Source organism: Bombus terrestris, chromosome 5, assembly GCF_910591885.1.
Source record: "Bombus terrestris chromosome 5, iyBomTerr1.2, whole genome shotgun sequence".
In the NCBI taxonomy this organism is placed as follows: domain Eukaryota; kingdom Metazoa; phylum Arthropoda; class Insecta; order Hymenoptera; family Apidae; genus Bombus; species Bombus terrestris.
In genome coordinates, this window is record NC_063273.1 from 7,113,632 (window position 1) to 7,130,280 (window position 16,649).

Consider the following 16,649-nt stretch of genomic DNA (forward strand, 5'->3'; position numbering starts at 1 on the left):
AACTTACGATATGAACTATTGCGAGTTGAACATCGCATCGTTGTACAGTTATTTTAGCTGCTTCAATTGTATGGTATTTCATACCAAAAGTGTCAAAAATCATCTCGCTTACTTAAACGTCAATAAAACGATGAATGTCTTGTTGTTTCCGCTTTTATCTTATTAGTTATTAATACATAGTAATCAGGTTCTATTGAAATACTCGGTTATTATTTGATAATTACGAATTAGCCGTAACTAGACTCAGTTATTAGGTTCTTGGTATTTATAATTGCTAACTATAAACTCATTTACTTGCGTAACTTTTCTCTTTTTATACTACTAATAGACATTTCCCGTCAATATAATAAATGAAGAAATAAATAACTAAATTAATAATTAACTTTGAGTTTAGATACTTTCATTTGTACGTGTACATAAAACTATTTTTAGGATTTGTGTTAGATTTAGATTAAATCTGAATTAAGTGACGAATAAGGAAATAATTACAATTTCTAAGAAATTTTATAGCACGCTACGATTAAAAGTAATTGAGAAAATTCCGGTCATAATATCAAAACACGCAATTGTATGTGTCAATCATAGTCGCATTGTCCACGAAATAAAAGCTCAGCTACAAGATCAATGAAATCGACGATACGTTTGTGTATCTGTATAACTACCGCGTCAGATTCTAAAGATACGCGATGAAGAAAAGATAGAAAATTATTCCGACTGTCGAAACTGGGGAAGGTCAAGGGTCGCGAAGAACGGAAGCGTATCCATATTCGCGTCATCGAATCAGAATGAAAAAGATTGGAAGGAAGAACCGGCTATAAGAAAGAGAACGTCGAACGGCGACTTGATTGGAACAGGTCTGCTGTTAAGATGAATCACCGCGCGTCGGTCAGAATGTTCTGTCCCTTGAAAAAAGTCAGAAAAAACGGAGAAAGACGAAGAGAATGTAGGGAAGAGAGAGCGTGAAACTGAAAGGATCTCAGTAATTTGCAAGGGAATAAGGAAGGGAGCGAGAGAAGAGAAATCGCCTCGAATCGAAAGAATTTCGGTGCTTGGCGTAAAAAAGGCGACGAGGGAGAAAAAGAATGGCAAAGGGGAATGAATGCATGTTTCGCTGGATGGACAGCAGGTCCTTTGGTGTTTGAAAGGCAAATGAGATTGGAAAAGCAATTAGTTAAATTCGAGAACGGGCACAAAGTGATAAAGAAACGCGAAAGGCAAGGGAATAGTTGAAAAAAGGCAGGCCGGTGAAAAATAGGACTTGAACGAGTTGCGAGTTTCGCTTTGCCGCGTCAAAAGTGTAGCTAATTCTATGAGCCGCGCGCGCGTGCAAGTAGCCGAGCCATGCAACTTTTCAGACTTTGAACGCGCAACTTCCGCCCTTGCGTGGAAATGCGCGTTTCGAACGAGGAAATTAATTATAACTTCTATTAATCGACGTTGGTGGAAGAAGAATTCTCTACGCTCGTACCATTAAAAAGGGTAATCTCGAGAATCGTTTATATAATCGCGATACGAAGCGAAATAAACGATGAAATAGAAAAGAAAGAGCGCGTGAAACGTATCTCGCGTCTTTCGTCCACCGAAAGGACATTTTTCGACAACCTTTTCTCGCGGTATTCCCTCTTCGAATTACGATGATACGGTGATTACGTTGGATCGTAAATTCCTAGCTAACCGAAGCTCTCGAGCTCGTGAACCGGCCATGTTTATCCTACGTGCGTAAAAGCGTAATTGTGAAGGAAGATTCGAGGCGAGCGGTAGGGGAAAGTTTGATCAGTTTATGCGAGACGAGCCGTTTTCTCACGGTGTTTACGTCGGATGATGCAACGGTGTCCAACGAGCTGTGCGGTTTACTCCCCTCATGTACACACCCCATGTGTATTCCCCTAACGGAAAGCTCCGCGCGGTATGTCCGATAGAACGATCGCCGCGGGGTTTCAACCTCTTTCCTGTGTTTGAGCAAGGAATTTTCTTGACTCGCAGATTCCAACTTTACCCATAATTTACGAGAGACAGCGCTTCGTCCGCAGGTACTCCCTTGCTAAGATTTTAATCGTCGTTTATATTATTATTCGCTGTTGCGTACACATGACAGCCACATAACTATGTAATTACAGAGAATTCCTATTTGTTGATACACTATAGTGAGAAAATGAAGATCATAAGGATAACAGTTGTTAAAAAAAATGTTAAGAAAATATGAGTCAGAATTTCTTCCTTCAGATCAAATCTGCCCCCTAACACTCTCCAAGTCAAAGACGCGTGACGAGTGTTCCATGGAGTGTCATTTAGAAAACGAAAATTTATTTCTCGATACAAAATGTCAGAATTTCAGATTTTCTCATAGATTTTACTCTATAATTCTACGTTACATTATATTCTACGTTATCTCCAACTTTTACTTATAATTTTAAGCGAAATGTGAAGAGTAAAAAATGAGAAGTACGCTGTGCACCTAAATTCCTTACAATTACTGTGAAACTCGAAAAGTTTTAATTCCAACCAATACGATGTTACCAGTGTTACATAGAGAGCATTCACAGGAGCATACGAAAAAAATATGAAATTCGAAATTCGTTAAAAACTGACGTTTCTCCTCTTTCTGCCGCGTACCCTTCACATAATGATCGTCGAGCGACAATCCAGCACAAAATTCAAAAACAGAATGTTGGCGTGAAGTTACGCGTTTGCAAAGTGAATTTAGTGGGTCACGAAAAAATACAAGTATGTTCATTGTTCTGTTAGGACAAAGGAATCGTGTACACACGAGGAAGGGTTCTAGCGTGGAACGCAAGAATAAAAGCCGTGGAGAGTCGCGAGTTAACGGATCGACGATCATGAAGAACGCGGAAGAAGGATTCCGCCGGGGATTTCGACAGCGCCGAGGAAAACATCGGTTTATCTCCGATAAAATTCAATCGACCTTTGTTCCTCCTCGACGACTGGCAGCCGGTGCGCGTCTCAAACGACACGATAAAATCGTAGCGAGTCGAAAGAACTTTTCTCGAACCGTTAACCCTTTGCCGCTCTATTTTGCTTTATTCGTATGCCGGCTCGATGCTCCAGTTCGATTTACGAGCTGAAGATGAATTGAGACGTCAACCGAGCCGACCGCCTCTTCCAATGGCCGACACGCGACTGACTTATACTACTTGACTTCCGCTAGTTCTCAATTTTTTCAATAACACCGTGTACCTTTCGAGATTATCGGGAACTGTGAATGTCTAGATAGAATCTGGAAAATATGGATAAAGAAAGGCAAAGTCTGGTTCGTGGAAAATTTATTGTCGGTGATAAACAATTAATAGATTATTAGTTACGATTCCTTGGAGAATTTTAACAGAGGCAGGAGATTAATCGGAGATGATGAATAATCAATGGTTTATCCAGTATGTTAGTGACAAATAATAAATAAATACATGTAGAATGCTCATAGTATTATTTAAATGAATGTTACGTTTCAAATGACTTGTAACTCGCTGATTCCTTCAACGATTTTAGTCTCTGATAAAAAATGATAGTTCTGACCAGGTATCGCGTCTGGTATCCTTGATTAAGCGATGGTCAACGTTATAATTAACAGAGTCACGGATTTTGTTCTTCTGGTCAACTTTTCCAACCTCTCAGAAATCGTAAAACGTCCGCGTAATCGTCATAAAAAATTCCGTATAACGTCCGCGGAGTTAACAACGAGGATACGTCGGGAAATGAAGCGATTAAAAGATGTCGATAAGATGGAAAAAAAGTAGGACGAACCGCTTTGTTCGACGGCTCGATCCCTTTACCAACGTTCCCTTCTGGTCTGTTCGCGTTTTTTCGACGAGAATTCGCAGGAAACGAAGCGTTCATCGACAAATGCTCTTCCACGATCTTTATCGGGGATCATTGCAGACGAAAACCGGGATTAACGATGGACAGGAGAGTTTTAACAACCGCGTTGCTCTCTTCTACAGCGGCAGCTTTCGTGTAATGTTTAAGAAACACGCCTCTCACTAGAGAGATAACGAATGATGGAAGATACTTAAGTCTGAGTTAAACGACGAGTTCAGGAAGAAGAAACGACCTCGAAACAATCGCCCAAGGCTGCCTTTGTTCCGGCTGCCTTGGCCAAATGTCAGATTCAAGGGTTCTCGAGAGAAACCTGGACGATCGAGCGAGACAAAGACGAACATTGCCAAGGACTACGCGACGTTGACACGCTCGGCCGTGAGGAGGTCGACAGATCGATATGTGGCTTGAGCCGTAAATACACGGCTCCTTACAAAACCGGGCCAAACGACAGTTTTCTTCGCGACGACTCTGACACGCTTCCGCCTCGGTTCTTTCAGCATTCCAACGAGAAAATTCCTTTGATGATTAAATGTGGGAACGTACCTCCTACTGGAGCGGACTTGTCCGTGTAATGTCACGGTCGAATCTCGTTAACGAGCCTTGCTCCGCTTCCTCCTCCTCCTCTTCTTCTTCTTCTACTTCTCCACAATTATTCTTGGACTCTGAGGATGTTCTACAGTAGCAGAGGTAGTTATTACCCTTTTAACACTGGTTGTTTCGTTCTGCTACGAGACCATTTAATTATTGCAATGTCTCTTCCTAATGTTTTAGATATCGTAGTATCGTGATTCTGAGGGAGCGTGGGGAAACAGTAACTGAGAACACGTTAGTAAGTAAGAATCGATTCGGACAATGCGAACTAGATTTCACGTAAAAAATTGACTGCGTGAGCGAAATCTTTAAATAAGCAACAGGTTAAAACAATTGGTACAAACATTATTACAAATATTATCACTGAAATTCTTTAATTTATTAATATATATAAATAAATATAAATATAAATACACATAATATAAATTTATGAATATATATATAATTTAATTAATATAAATATGCAACTCCTAAAGAGGAATTCTTACTTTGATGGTAGTGAATATATTAATTAAATAGTTATAAATTGTTGTCTCTAAGAAGACCACGAACGTACTTTACCATATTACTCCAGCGAAACTAGCCTGAAACTTTGAAACAGTGGCAAAGACTCGTAACTTGGAATCATAAACCTTGGCTATACTTTTAACGTTCATAATCGAGATCGTAGTATCGAAAGATTATGACGGAAGTAAACGATAAAGTTGCAAGTTACCTAGCTGCTCTAAGAAGGAGGAAACGCATCAAATTCGACTCGTCGCCGGTCGACGGCGATCGATAGAAAGAGACGGCGGAAAGTTCGTGTCTCGATCCATTACAAAAGGACGCGACGCTCCCGTCGAAGCTTTTAGGATTATCCAGAGGGTTGCGCAGACAAGCGAAGTCGTAGCGGTGCGGAGTGCTGGTACGGCAAATCCTTATTACGCCTTTGAGCCGACGAAAATGTTGTTGCACGATATTACAATGCCGCGCTTTCCTATAACTTCAGGTTATCTCACAGTTTAGTCGGGCTGCAACTTGACGAGCCAAAGAGGAACTTCCCTTGGCTCGTCGTTCCCAAGCGTCGAGCTACATCCCGCGGAAATGTATATTCGTTCCGTATGACGGAACGTCTCGTGAATGAGAAATCAACGTACATACACGATCCGATCTTGGTATTCTAGATTGGCGGTACAGTTGACCGGATTAATCATCAATCTCCGGTATAACCATAACCATAACGCGGATCGAAATTTTGGAATCTCGGATCACCGTGTATAGACGATTTTATGATTTTTTATGATTTTGTATCACTTTCGCGAATCTTAACTCTTGGAAGACCGAATTATTTAACTATCGATTGTAGAGACACGTTTCTTCGGATAACTGTGTAAAGAAGATACGAGACTCCAGACCAGTTTTATTCAAAATAAATATATTTAAAAATACTGGCCTTCTTAGTTAAAAACTGATGTTTCGAAGCTGAATCTAGCGTTAAGCGATCGATTCGTGGTAAATCAACATGAGCTTGTGCAGCTTCGGCCATTAATACCATAAACTACAATACTTTGCGTTGAAACATGAATTTAGCACTCTATAGTCGCGTCATCTTTGACTACGACTTTACGTAAAATTGGCTAGTTACAAAATCTTACGATTGTTTGTTTGTCCATTAATGATACTGTCATATCTGCCAAAAGAATTTCAGCGAGATACTGACTGAGATAAAACTGAACGAAGTCCGTGCTTTAACAGGCATGCGATCGGGCGAATCGACATTGCGTGGGAAGTGGCAATTTCAGGATTAGATTCGTCCGGCGATTAAAGCACGAGTACTGGCTCGTTTTCCTTTATAACCAAAGTGTAATCACGGAGACAACAAAGGATAACGAAAGAAAAACGACACCAAAATACTCGAACAGAGCCAGCGCGAACGAACGGGATAAGGTTCTGACTATATTGTCCTTTCTCGTCGACTTTCAGTATTTTTCTTGCCGATAAATCAAACGTTACGCGAAAAAAACGTCCATTCGAAAATACAATAGGAAAAGTGAGGAAATAAGAAGTAAGAAAATCGCGGTTGCAAGCCGCAAGAATCCATCTGTAGGTTAAACATTATCCGTGAACAGTCGACATCGTTCCTCTTCAAGGAGATACTTCTTACAGTTTCGAAGATGTTTCACGACGTTGTTCTGCTCTCTAGTGATGAACGAGACAATAGCGAGGATTGTCTGAGGAAGAAAACGTGGAAATGGCTGCTGGTGGATGTTACTTGATGATGCGCTATTGTCGAAAATAATAATAATAATAATAATAATAGTTCGATATTGTCGAGGAAATTCCTATAGAAAGGAATCGGGAGATCTTATTAAACAGCTCTTGAGAACGCGATAGAAAAATGTTAATTAATTTAATGATCGATCGACGTGCCGGGCATCGCGTAACTAACAATAAGAGAGGGAAAATTCCCGACACAGGAATCGCTTAAATAAACGAACAAGATAGCCATAATAAACGAACAAGATAGTCATAATAAACGAGATGTTTCTATCTTCCGCTAAAGTGGCTGGTTTAAAATTATACAATTTTCATAGAAGCTTTCCCGAATATAACGCGATAGTGTATATAGTTGCGGTTGAAGCTCGAACAGGATGGGAAATCAGTCGATGGCAAGAGTATATGCGCGGATGGAAATTGTTACGAAAGGCGTATCGGATTCTCCTGCCGTTACCGCTCTCGCTATCGTTCTACGAAAATGTACAAGCCGCACGGGTATCTTGAAATGGATATTGCGGTTCCTCCAGCATAAACGCCTTGAATGCTTCGCAAATAAAGGACATAAAAAGTAACGAACCACAATACCGTCAATTAATTTCCGTTTTCTCTGGCATTAACGTTACCTATAGAAATCGCGTGTTATTATTCACATTGCAAATGCAGATATTCTATAAAACTAATCTCGAGAATGAACTTCCTGGCGTTAGAATGTGGTGACCATGGTTGAGGCTTTGGTTTTGTTGTAATCATAATCTTATTAAAAATCCATTTGATAACGTATCAAATTACTTTTTGGATTTTTCCAACGTGTTTGCACTTTCCAATGGCAAACTTTTTTCAATAACCTTGCATCTTTTTACACGTACACGTTCTTTCTTGTACGCCGATGACACCTTTTATCCTTTTTATATGAGATAAACGAGTAACAAATAATATCATGTAATGTTTGTGAAAGGAGATTGAATTTATCCGATCGATTTCCATCAACTTGGATGTCATTCAAAGTTTCACTCGCCAAAGTAAGATTCCTTGGCATTGCGATCGGAAAGCAGACTTTGCCGAATAGAATGGAAGCTCTATATTCTCGTTGCAATTAAGGAACCAACGACCTTTCTAAGTCTCTGGATCATATCGGCGAATTAGGTGGTTATCGCGAACCTGCGTTCCCTCGGGTTACTTTGGAAAATAATTACTCCGGCTTAAGTTCTTCGTAGACGACAAGAACGATAATTCCTTTTCTCCACGAATCGAATCTTTATCGAGTATTTTCGATCGATCATCTGACAATGAGTTAATTATCCGGAACAGTAATACCAAGATCGAAAACGAGCCAAGAAAAAGCTAATCGAATTTTTTCGCTTATCAGTCCGGCCGAAAGAGAAATGCATAGCGACGCGCTTCAATGCGCTACTTTGCAAATCTAATTTCATTTGCCGGTTTACTTCTTCGGGGGACAGTTTCCCCGGTATCCATGGGATAGAAGCGACGCTTGGGATTTTCGCTCGAGACAGAAACCCCTCGGCTAAGAGATTAAAACCGGGCTTCACCGCGAATCCTCGCCGTCTTAAGGCGGTTCGATATCCGAAGGCCGGTGTAAAATCCGCACACCAATTACGCCGAATCGAATTCCAAGCTGTCTCTTCTTTCAACAACTCGAAACTAGGCGAAAAACGTTATTAACGTGCATCCAGTCGGGAACAGATGGAACGCTTGCCAAGGTTTTTTATACCTTGGGATAAATCAGCTGCTCGGTTGCTTTTCAAAAGGGAGGGGCTTTTTAAGAGTTAGCGAGAGAAAAAAATCATCTATCAGATATCAGGGTAGTTTTTCAAATATTTTTGCTCGACGTTCGATACATCTAGATTATAGGAATAGAAGTATTTTCCATATTTTCTTCTTTCTTTTTTCTTTTGACTCTGATGGATTTCCATGCTGGTCGCGTGGCTGAAATTACGAGACGTGTAAACGCGATAAATTCGCATCAACGAGCCGGAGAAATAAGAGTGAATCAAGAGAACTCATTCAGTTATTCTTGGCGGGCTTCGTCGATAAATTTACCCCGTTCGGACGTTTAATCCTCCGAGCCCGATAATTCACGGGGAAACAGTTTCCGAGCTATGAGCTTCCAATTTTCTTGAAACTTCCCGACCAACGATCCTGCACTTTAAAATTCTATCCTCCAGACACCGACGCGTAACGCCTTTGTCGAAACTCGTTTCTCTTTTCACCCTTCCGTGAGCTATCCGAAAGTTATAGCTGCCCTTATTGTCGAATCTATACAACGTACTGTAATAAAACACGTTGTTTAGTATGGCAGCTTGGAATCACAGCGTTCCTATCGAATATTGATGGAAGAACCCAAAGGGAATACGCGATATCGACGCTGGAGGAAAACACGGTAAAAATATCCTTAGGTGAGGCTATAAACAAAAAAAAAAGAGAACTTCAATTTCTACGGGCCGATTTGGCACCGGGATAGAAAAGGCAAAGCAAGCCACAAACGGTAAACCGAAAGGTGAACAGAGCACGAGCGTGTTTCGAACATAACAGATCGTTCGATCGCGCCCAGAAAGCCGAGCCCAGGGTCCGATATCCGTTGAAAACTTCTCATCGTTCGCGTTTACAAAACCGCAGTTACTAGATTTCACATCGACCCGGCAATTGCGTAAAGAACAAAAAAAAAAAGAAAAAACATTTCGACGTTTCGATGTTTCAACGTTTCGCTCGGCTCGCTCGAAACGAAGCACAAAACCGATTACACGTGCGTATCGAATGTCGTGAAAAATACGTTTTCAGGGCTTTATGAAAATCGATCGTTGGACCAAAACCGATCCGGAAACGAAAAAATAGCCGAATGTGTATTTCAATTTGTGGATTTAAAAGATAAATTTTTCTCTTAACGTGTTTATTCATTGAAGAGAGACGAGTCAACGATTATAGGAGGAACGAAAGCACTAACGGAAAAAAAGACAAAGATGACCGGAGATGAATAGGAGTAAACGAGAAGGGAGCAAAATACGGAAAAATGGTTTTCGATCCGACGCGTTCGTAAATATTTGCAGGACCGTCGAGAGCCAGCGTGGATGCAACTGAACCAATACTGTCGTCGAACGGGTTGGGTCGAGGCTTTCTCGATGATCGATTTGTTTCAAGGAACATGAACGAGGAGGGAGGATCAGAAGATTCGATGACGTAATTTTTGAACGTCGAAACCGATTAACTGCTATCAGCACTAGCGAAATCGTGCGATGATGCAACGATCCGGTAATCCGATTAACAGCGATCAATTGCACGAAGTGCATTTTATTATCCAATTGCACTGCTTCGTAGCTGAATTAACGTTCTCCCATTATGAGTAACATTTTTGCAGACAAAAATTTTGGTTCCGTTTTCGAATCGTTCTCTTCAAAGTACCGGTTTTAATCAACGAAAGTACCGAACTAGTTCAAAACTGGTACGTTTACTTTGATGTTACTGCAAGTTTATTCAAGTATGGCCAAAAACGGATACAAACGGGAAAAGTATCACCATTGGACAGCATTAGCCGGAACGAAACGAAGCAGATTTCAAACGCTCGAAACAGGTCGGTATATTACGAGCTCGAGTGATAGAAAGCAATACCTGATACGCCTAGACTGGCTTAATACGAATCTTAATTAATATCGGAAACGATCTGCTGCGAAGCCGTAGGGGAAATTCGCGGTAGCTACGGATTCGTGCGGCAACCAATGGCGCGCATCTTACAGCAACATTGCTCACACGCAATCGTCATTTACATGAGTTACCGAAGTAATTAAATTCCACGGAAATCTCGTCGTGTTCTCTGTGTCGATGCTAAGTTTCAGATCCGAAGGAAGTACGTACTATGCCATGAAATGCAGGGATAACCAAACATCCGACCAAACTCCATTTTCTAATGCCCGCCGTGACACCTTCTTAAATGCGATCTTCTCTGGCTGTTATAGACGAAATCCATCCTCGATTTCACACTTCTATCGCCGTTATATTTAGGATACAAATACGAACTTATATTTACACCGTTCTTTTGTACGATTACCGTACTTGGATGTTTTCTGTATTTTTTTGCGGTATGATACGAACCTTGTGTATTTTTGAAATTTTCCATACATTTCAAACGCTCATGGATTCGTTGGAAAGTTGGAAAATTTGGAAATCACCAGAAATATTCGTGAAATGTAAGACTAGATATATCGAGTCGCAAACTATCTTGTAACTATCTTAGAATTTCGATAAAGATCCTAAGTGCAAGTAAACTCGGAAATCTACATAAAAGTTCCAAGTGTAAAACTTGAGAGTGACCATCAAATAAGCTTTATAGCTCACTCGATCAATCAATTGCAAAACTTCTCGCTTCAGTCCCTAACTATTTCAAGTTTGCAGCAAGCTGAAAGATCTAGAAAGTTGCTCATCTACGAGAAAACTCGGGTTCGCTCATCTTCTGGAAGATTATCGCGTTAACGTTGACGGTCTCGGGTGATGAACAATGAAAAAACGTTCCAAAGAAGCGGAGGATCATTTTCCTTCACGGTTCGTTGTTCGCCGAAGCGAGATCAAACATTCAACAAGTAAACGGTTCGATCGATCGATCTCAGCTTCCGCTGCAGGATTTCGTGGCCCCGAACTCTCGCAGCGTTCTAAGTCAAACACCCAGACGAAGTTCGTTTAAGACGGATACGTCAAGATTAATTATGAGCAGTTTGGCAAATATAAAGATTTCGAGCTGATCAGAAGTAGAGGCAGAAGTTGCGACGAAACTCGTCGAATTTGCTATGAAACTCGGCCGAAACTTCTTGTCCTCGGTAAAACTAGTATAACTCTGTAATCCGGCGAAAGCTTCGTTTTGCGATATTTACCGATGCAACTTGCGCCAAGAGCTGAGTAAATCGCTGCGATGCGAATTTAATTGACTGAATTCACTAATCCCGTCCACGAGTCCGCTTCGTTGGAAGATTTATGCGAAACGGGACAACGTCTTCCTTATTCCCTCTCGAAACACTTTAATCCCCCGTTCGAATGGACGCGACGGAACGTATAGCGTGAAAGAATGTCGAGAGCGTAGCTAGCCAGGGTAAAGGGGTAAGAAAAATGTAAATTTATTCCTCCTCGTCGCGGAGGACAAGCAAGAAGCATTTTCGGGTCGCGAGACTATATGTATAGAAAATCCTAGCTTCGAAAGAGGGCTCTGCTACTTTGCAACGTTAACGAAGAGCGCTCCGTGTCCCGTAACTTAAGAGACTGATAATGAGGCCTGTTGTTCACGAAAGTCTGGCGACGTCTAAGTACCTGCTGAAAATACACTCGCCGAATGCACCCTTTCTCCCACCCCCTCCCCCTATCCATTCTATGGGGAACGTGGAAAGCTTTCTTCGAAATCTTCTTTCATTGTTACGCGCCAATCCCCTATCCACTCTTTTATTCGAATAAAAAAGGAAACCGCCTTCAAACTTTCAATCTTTAAGTACGTAGATTATGACCAAGTTTATTATCCGATAAGGAAAGCACAGAATGCTGTAAAAGTATTTAATTAAATATCTTGAATATTAATCTGATCGAGTTGCAACTCTATTATTCCATCGTTCAATGACGAAAGCATACTGTTCCAGGAGTGACACTCGAGATAAGCAAATCTATATTTTAGAAATAGATCGCATTTATTGAATTTCCCAAGATCCCAAAGATGCTCCCTGGTTTCTTCGGACGAAAGAAACGAAAATTAAAAGAGGAGGATAGAACGAAGGCAGAATTATTCTACAAGTTCCAAACCATATGTCAATCATCCTTTCCATTTTCAAATACATACCTATGGGTAACATCGGAGATCTAATTAAGCAAATAAATATTTAGTCATTTAATCAGACTCGTTGAATTTCCAAATTCATGTGTCCAGAAGTGGTTTCCAAGTTGCTAAAACAAGAGGAACGAAGCTAAAAGAGGGAATTGGAACGAAGACGAAAGTGGTTTCCAGAGCCCCGAGACGTGTCAACTGCGAGACCCGGCTCGATAATTATCTGGAACGAGTAAGGGTTGAACAGCGTCGGTTCGTTAAATCCAGCGTGTACGCAAGAGTGGAGGAGGGTCGAGGGTGCACGTGCAACGCGGCGTTACCACCGGGGTTGTAGCCAAGTTGCGAGAGGAGAGGACTCGGTCTGGCCTACCTCCGTTCGCCTCCTCTTTGTCGAGCAAATTACGTCCCGAGCAGGCCCGGCCTCACCTCGCTTCGCCTCTCGCTGTTTACACAGAGGGCACGAGTCGACAATGAAAGAAACCGAGCGGAAAGGGGTGTACATACATTACGAGTTAAGGGGTCAAGTTGGAGTACCGTTTTCGGCAAGCGAATGTGTGCTTCTACGGCGGATCAACTCGAAAAATGCAACCACTTGAATGAATAATCGAGAGTTTATCAGATCGATTAGAGAAAAACTGAATCGACAATGGAGAACGAGAAAATGATTTTCAAAGGAAAATATTGTATCCGGTGTTTCGATCTAAGAATGTAAGTTTTTGGGGGAATCGCTGGTCGAAGGACGAGCGAGTGTAGACAGTACGCTTCCACTGAGCTTCGAAAATGTAACGATTTATTGAAAGGTATTGAGAATTTATTATGCAGATTTCGAAGAAACGAAATTATTGGTACAATAGCAGAAAACGCGAACGATTTCCGGGGGAAAATATTTTGTAGTATCAATCTAAAAATGTAAATTTTTCGCGAATCCCTCGAGCACGATTTAATATTTCACGCTTGTAAAATTTATTGCGCACGTAACTTTACAATGAAGGTATTGCTACGAATATATCTGTCAGAGGTGAAATTACTTCATATATTCGTTTTTCGTGCGATGATTAATTTCGGAGTACTGGATACTTTATTTCATAGTACGTTAATTCGCACGTTATTACATGTAATCGTGTGGCAGATATTCTGCTCTGTTTAATATCTTTTCATATTTGATTTTACAATGTCTTTCGTGGATATATTAATTCACTATTTTAATCGGGATTCTTTCGTCACCCGTTATATATATGTATATATGTTGCACCACACGAGGTCTCCCTTCAAGACTCGGTTATACTTCTCTGTGTCCTATTCACTTGGCAAATAAACACGTGGCTAGCCCAGTTAAATACAATCAGTACTGTGAATAACCTAGCAACTATAGCGACATAATTATGCGGTGAACAGTTAACGTGAACAAAATGTTACTCGAGCACGTTACAGCGTATACACCGAATAATATTGAAAAGAATTTGTTCCAGCCAGCATAAATCGTTGTTCATGCGAATTACGTTCGCACTATGGGAGCAATAATTTGTGGCTGTGCCATTAAAATCCACGTCGATAGGCTGAAAACCAGAGCACAGCGTTTTCAAGTACGACAGGATTTCTATCGACGTGTCTAACAAGTTCTCTAAACGAAAAAAAACAAAACGTGCTCTCGACTTGTTGTTGCGACCGAAACATCGGAAAACCATTCGACACTGTGTACAACTAACGTCAAAGATGTTGCTTTATCAACAGCCTTCGTTCGAAGAATCAAACGAAAACGTCCACACGACCCTCTCAGGATTCTAAAGCTGAAGGACTGAACGACGAACATTGCTAAGGGTGAAAAAATAGCACGTGAGAATATAACTTACCAGAGGCGAAAACGAGGGCGATCAGCAAGCAAACGATCGAAATGGAGAAGGCACCACGTCGATCCATGCTTCTTTGGTACAAAATGCAGCACGTTGGAACTCGATCACTTCATCGCCACTCCGAAGAAAACTGTCCGAAACAAGGAGATATACACGCGCACACGTGAACAGAATACGAGAATATCACGAGCAGTGCGCGATAACGAAGGGAAAAGCTCACGCGAACGTAGAAGCGTGATGGTCGAGCGCTTACTGACAGGCGACAGGTCTCCGTGGCTTTCGCGTGCTCCCTCCACCTGATCCCCACTCCGACCAATCACGACTCCCTCTCCGACTCGTTTCCTCGGCCCGAAACGCGCGTAAGTTCGTCCTCGTCCGACCAAATACGTGTTTTCTCTACTGAAACTAGCGGCGTGGTCTATCGCGCCGCTGCTCTCAGCCGCCGATGGCGCTATTTCTATCGTGAAACGGGAACTTTCGAAATTAGAAAGTAATTAAGCGTAATTATTAATACCGTATGCTTTGTATCTCGGGATTGTTAGCCGAACATTAAATTAAGGAAATACACCGGACGATGCATCCAAGCGAGAATTATGGGCTTTTTTCCCGCGAGTAGCGAACGATTCGAAAGTGGAGGCGGAAAGGAAAGTTTAACGTTATATCGGTCAGATAATCTCCGTTGGAATGCGCGCTTTCAGCGGTTAACCTGCGATAGTTGAAAATTGTTTGAATAACCGTGATTTAAATTCGCGTTATTATATTTTAAACACTCCGCGGTGAAATTTTTACTCTACGCGGCAGCAATATCGTGTCGAATTCGGGGGCATTCTTATTAGCCGTGAAACGATCGACGTGATATAAAATTGCATCTCGATGTTAAATGAACTAACTACCGCAAATATACCGCTATTCGAATGAAGATTAATCCAAAGCTTGCGGATAAATCACAGCGCGCGTAATTCTGCTTTTTGCGCTTTTTGTTATTTTTATTCGGTAGCGAATAAAATTGTAACTCGTCTCTGTAATTGGCGGTCAGTGAAATTCGCTCGCTTCCACCATTTCGCTGAATTTTTCCTTCGATCGATGGAAGAGCATTCGAGAGGCAGAAGCGAGGATAATAGCTCGGAAATTCCAATTCGACGTAACACTTGTACGAAAACTTTCGTCATAAATTGCAACATAAGCGCGGAGGATTCGACAAGAAGCGGGAAATCTGAACTAATATCGAAACGACGGGACAGGCGTTACATTCAAAATGGCCGTGCAGGAAAAATGAACCGGAAAAATGGATTGATGGACGACTATGAACAAGATAGACAGGTAGCACATACGCTATGAGGAAATAAAAGGAGCAGCGGCTCGCTTCCTAACGTAATACATTTCGCGGACGACGAAGGTAATAACATTGATTTATTATATTTTCCAGAAACGGGAAAAAGAAAACGTGGAGGGAACAGATCTACGAAACGGAATACAGAGATTCTACGACGAGGATTGGATTTAAAATTAATAAAAAAATAAGTATCTTCTTTTGTTTTCCCCAGTCGAAATACAATTGAACGTGTTGTTCGATACATCAGCAACGATAGATCAGCAGTTAAGATGGTTGCACGTTGCTTCGTCCTCAAGGGACCATCTCGAGTTTTCTCGATAGATTCTTTATAACTTTGTTTTCGTGACATAAATGCTTGGATTGTGTTGGTGCGAGTAATAACAGTGATAAAAAGATAGAACGTAGAACGGAAAGGTATATAAAATTTCATTTGTTTATTTCAGGAAATAAATGACAGAAATCTATATTTGGAAATAGATTTATTATCTGATCAATAATCTGTGGATTGACAGTTACGGGAAAATATCGGGCATACCATTCGATTTACACGATCCAAACTATTCCAAACAGAAGTTCACGCGGTTGAATGGTATCAATTCACAGCTGTGCGCAACTGTAAAGGATAGTCAATTAATTCTATCGTACTGAGGCAGACACTCTTTTAATAGCTTTATAATCAAAACGATAAATGTCGCATTTTCACCGCGCGTCACGTAAAGAGACTTTATTGGAATTCGTCGAATTCCCATTGCCCAACCGTTATCGCGACCGCGATAGTTACCGGCGTTCCTGTTAAACCTTCGACATTGTTTTGCCGTCCGCACAATTCATTCTCGCGTTTCTCCAATTAACAGGCATCAAACGGTTTCTTTCTGAATCGAATAGAAATTATTTCCACGTATTCCAAATTTAGCATGTGGATAAAAATTCTTCCCGATAATAGGAATGCGATCGACAATACGATATGTAATTAGTAATTAGC

General features: G+C 41.1%; 1 protein-coding gene across 3 annotated transcripts in view; it reads right to left on the reverse strand.

Moving 5' to 3' along the window:
• LOC100648318 overlaps window positions 1-14,597 on the reverse strand; it is a 167,483-nt gene extending 152,886 nt beyond the window's left edge. For all 3 annotated transcript variants that reach the window (XM_012308597.3, XM_012308596.3, XM_003395488.4), the window contains exon 1: window positions 14,335-14,597. In XM_012308597.3, the coding sequence (XP_012163987.2) occupies window positions 14,335-14,401 (67 nt within the window). In that variant the 5' untranslated portion in view covers window positions 14,402-14,597. The remainder of the gene's footprint in view (window positions 1-14,334) is intronic.
• Window positions 14,598-16,649: the final 2,052 nt, after the last annotated feature.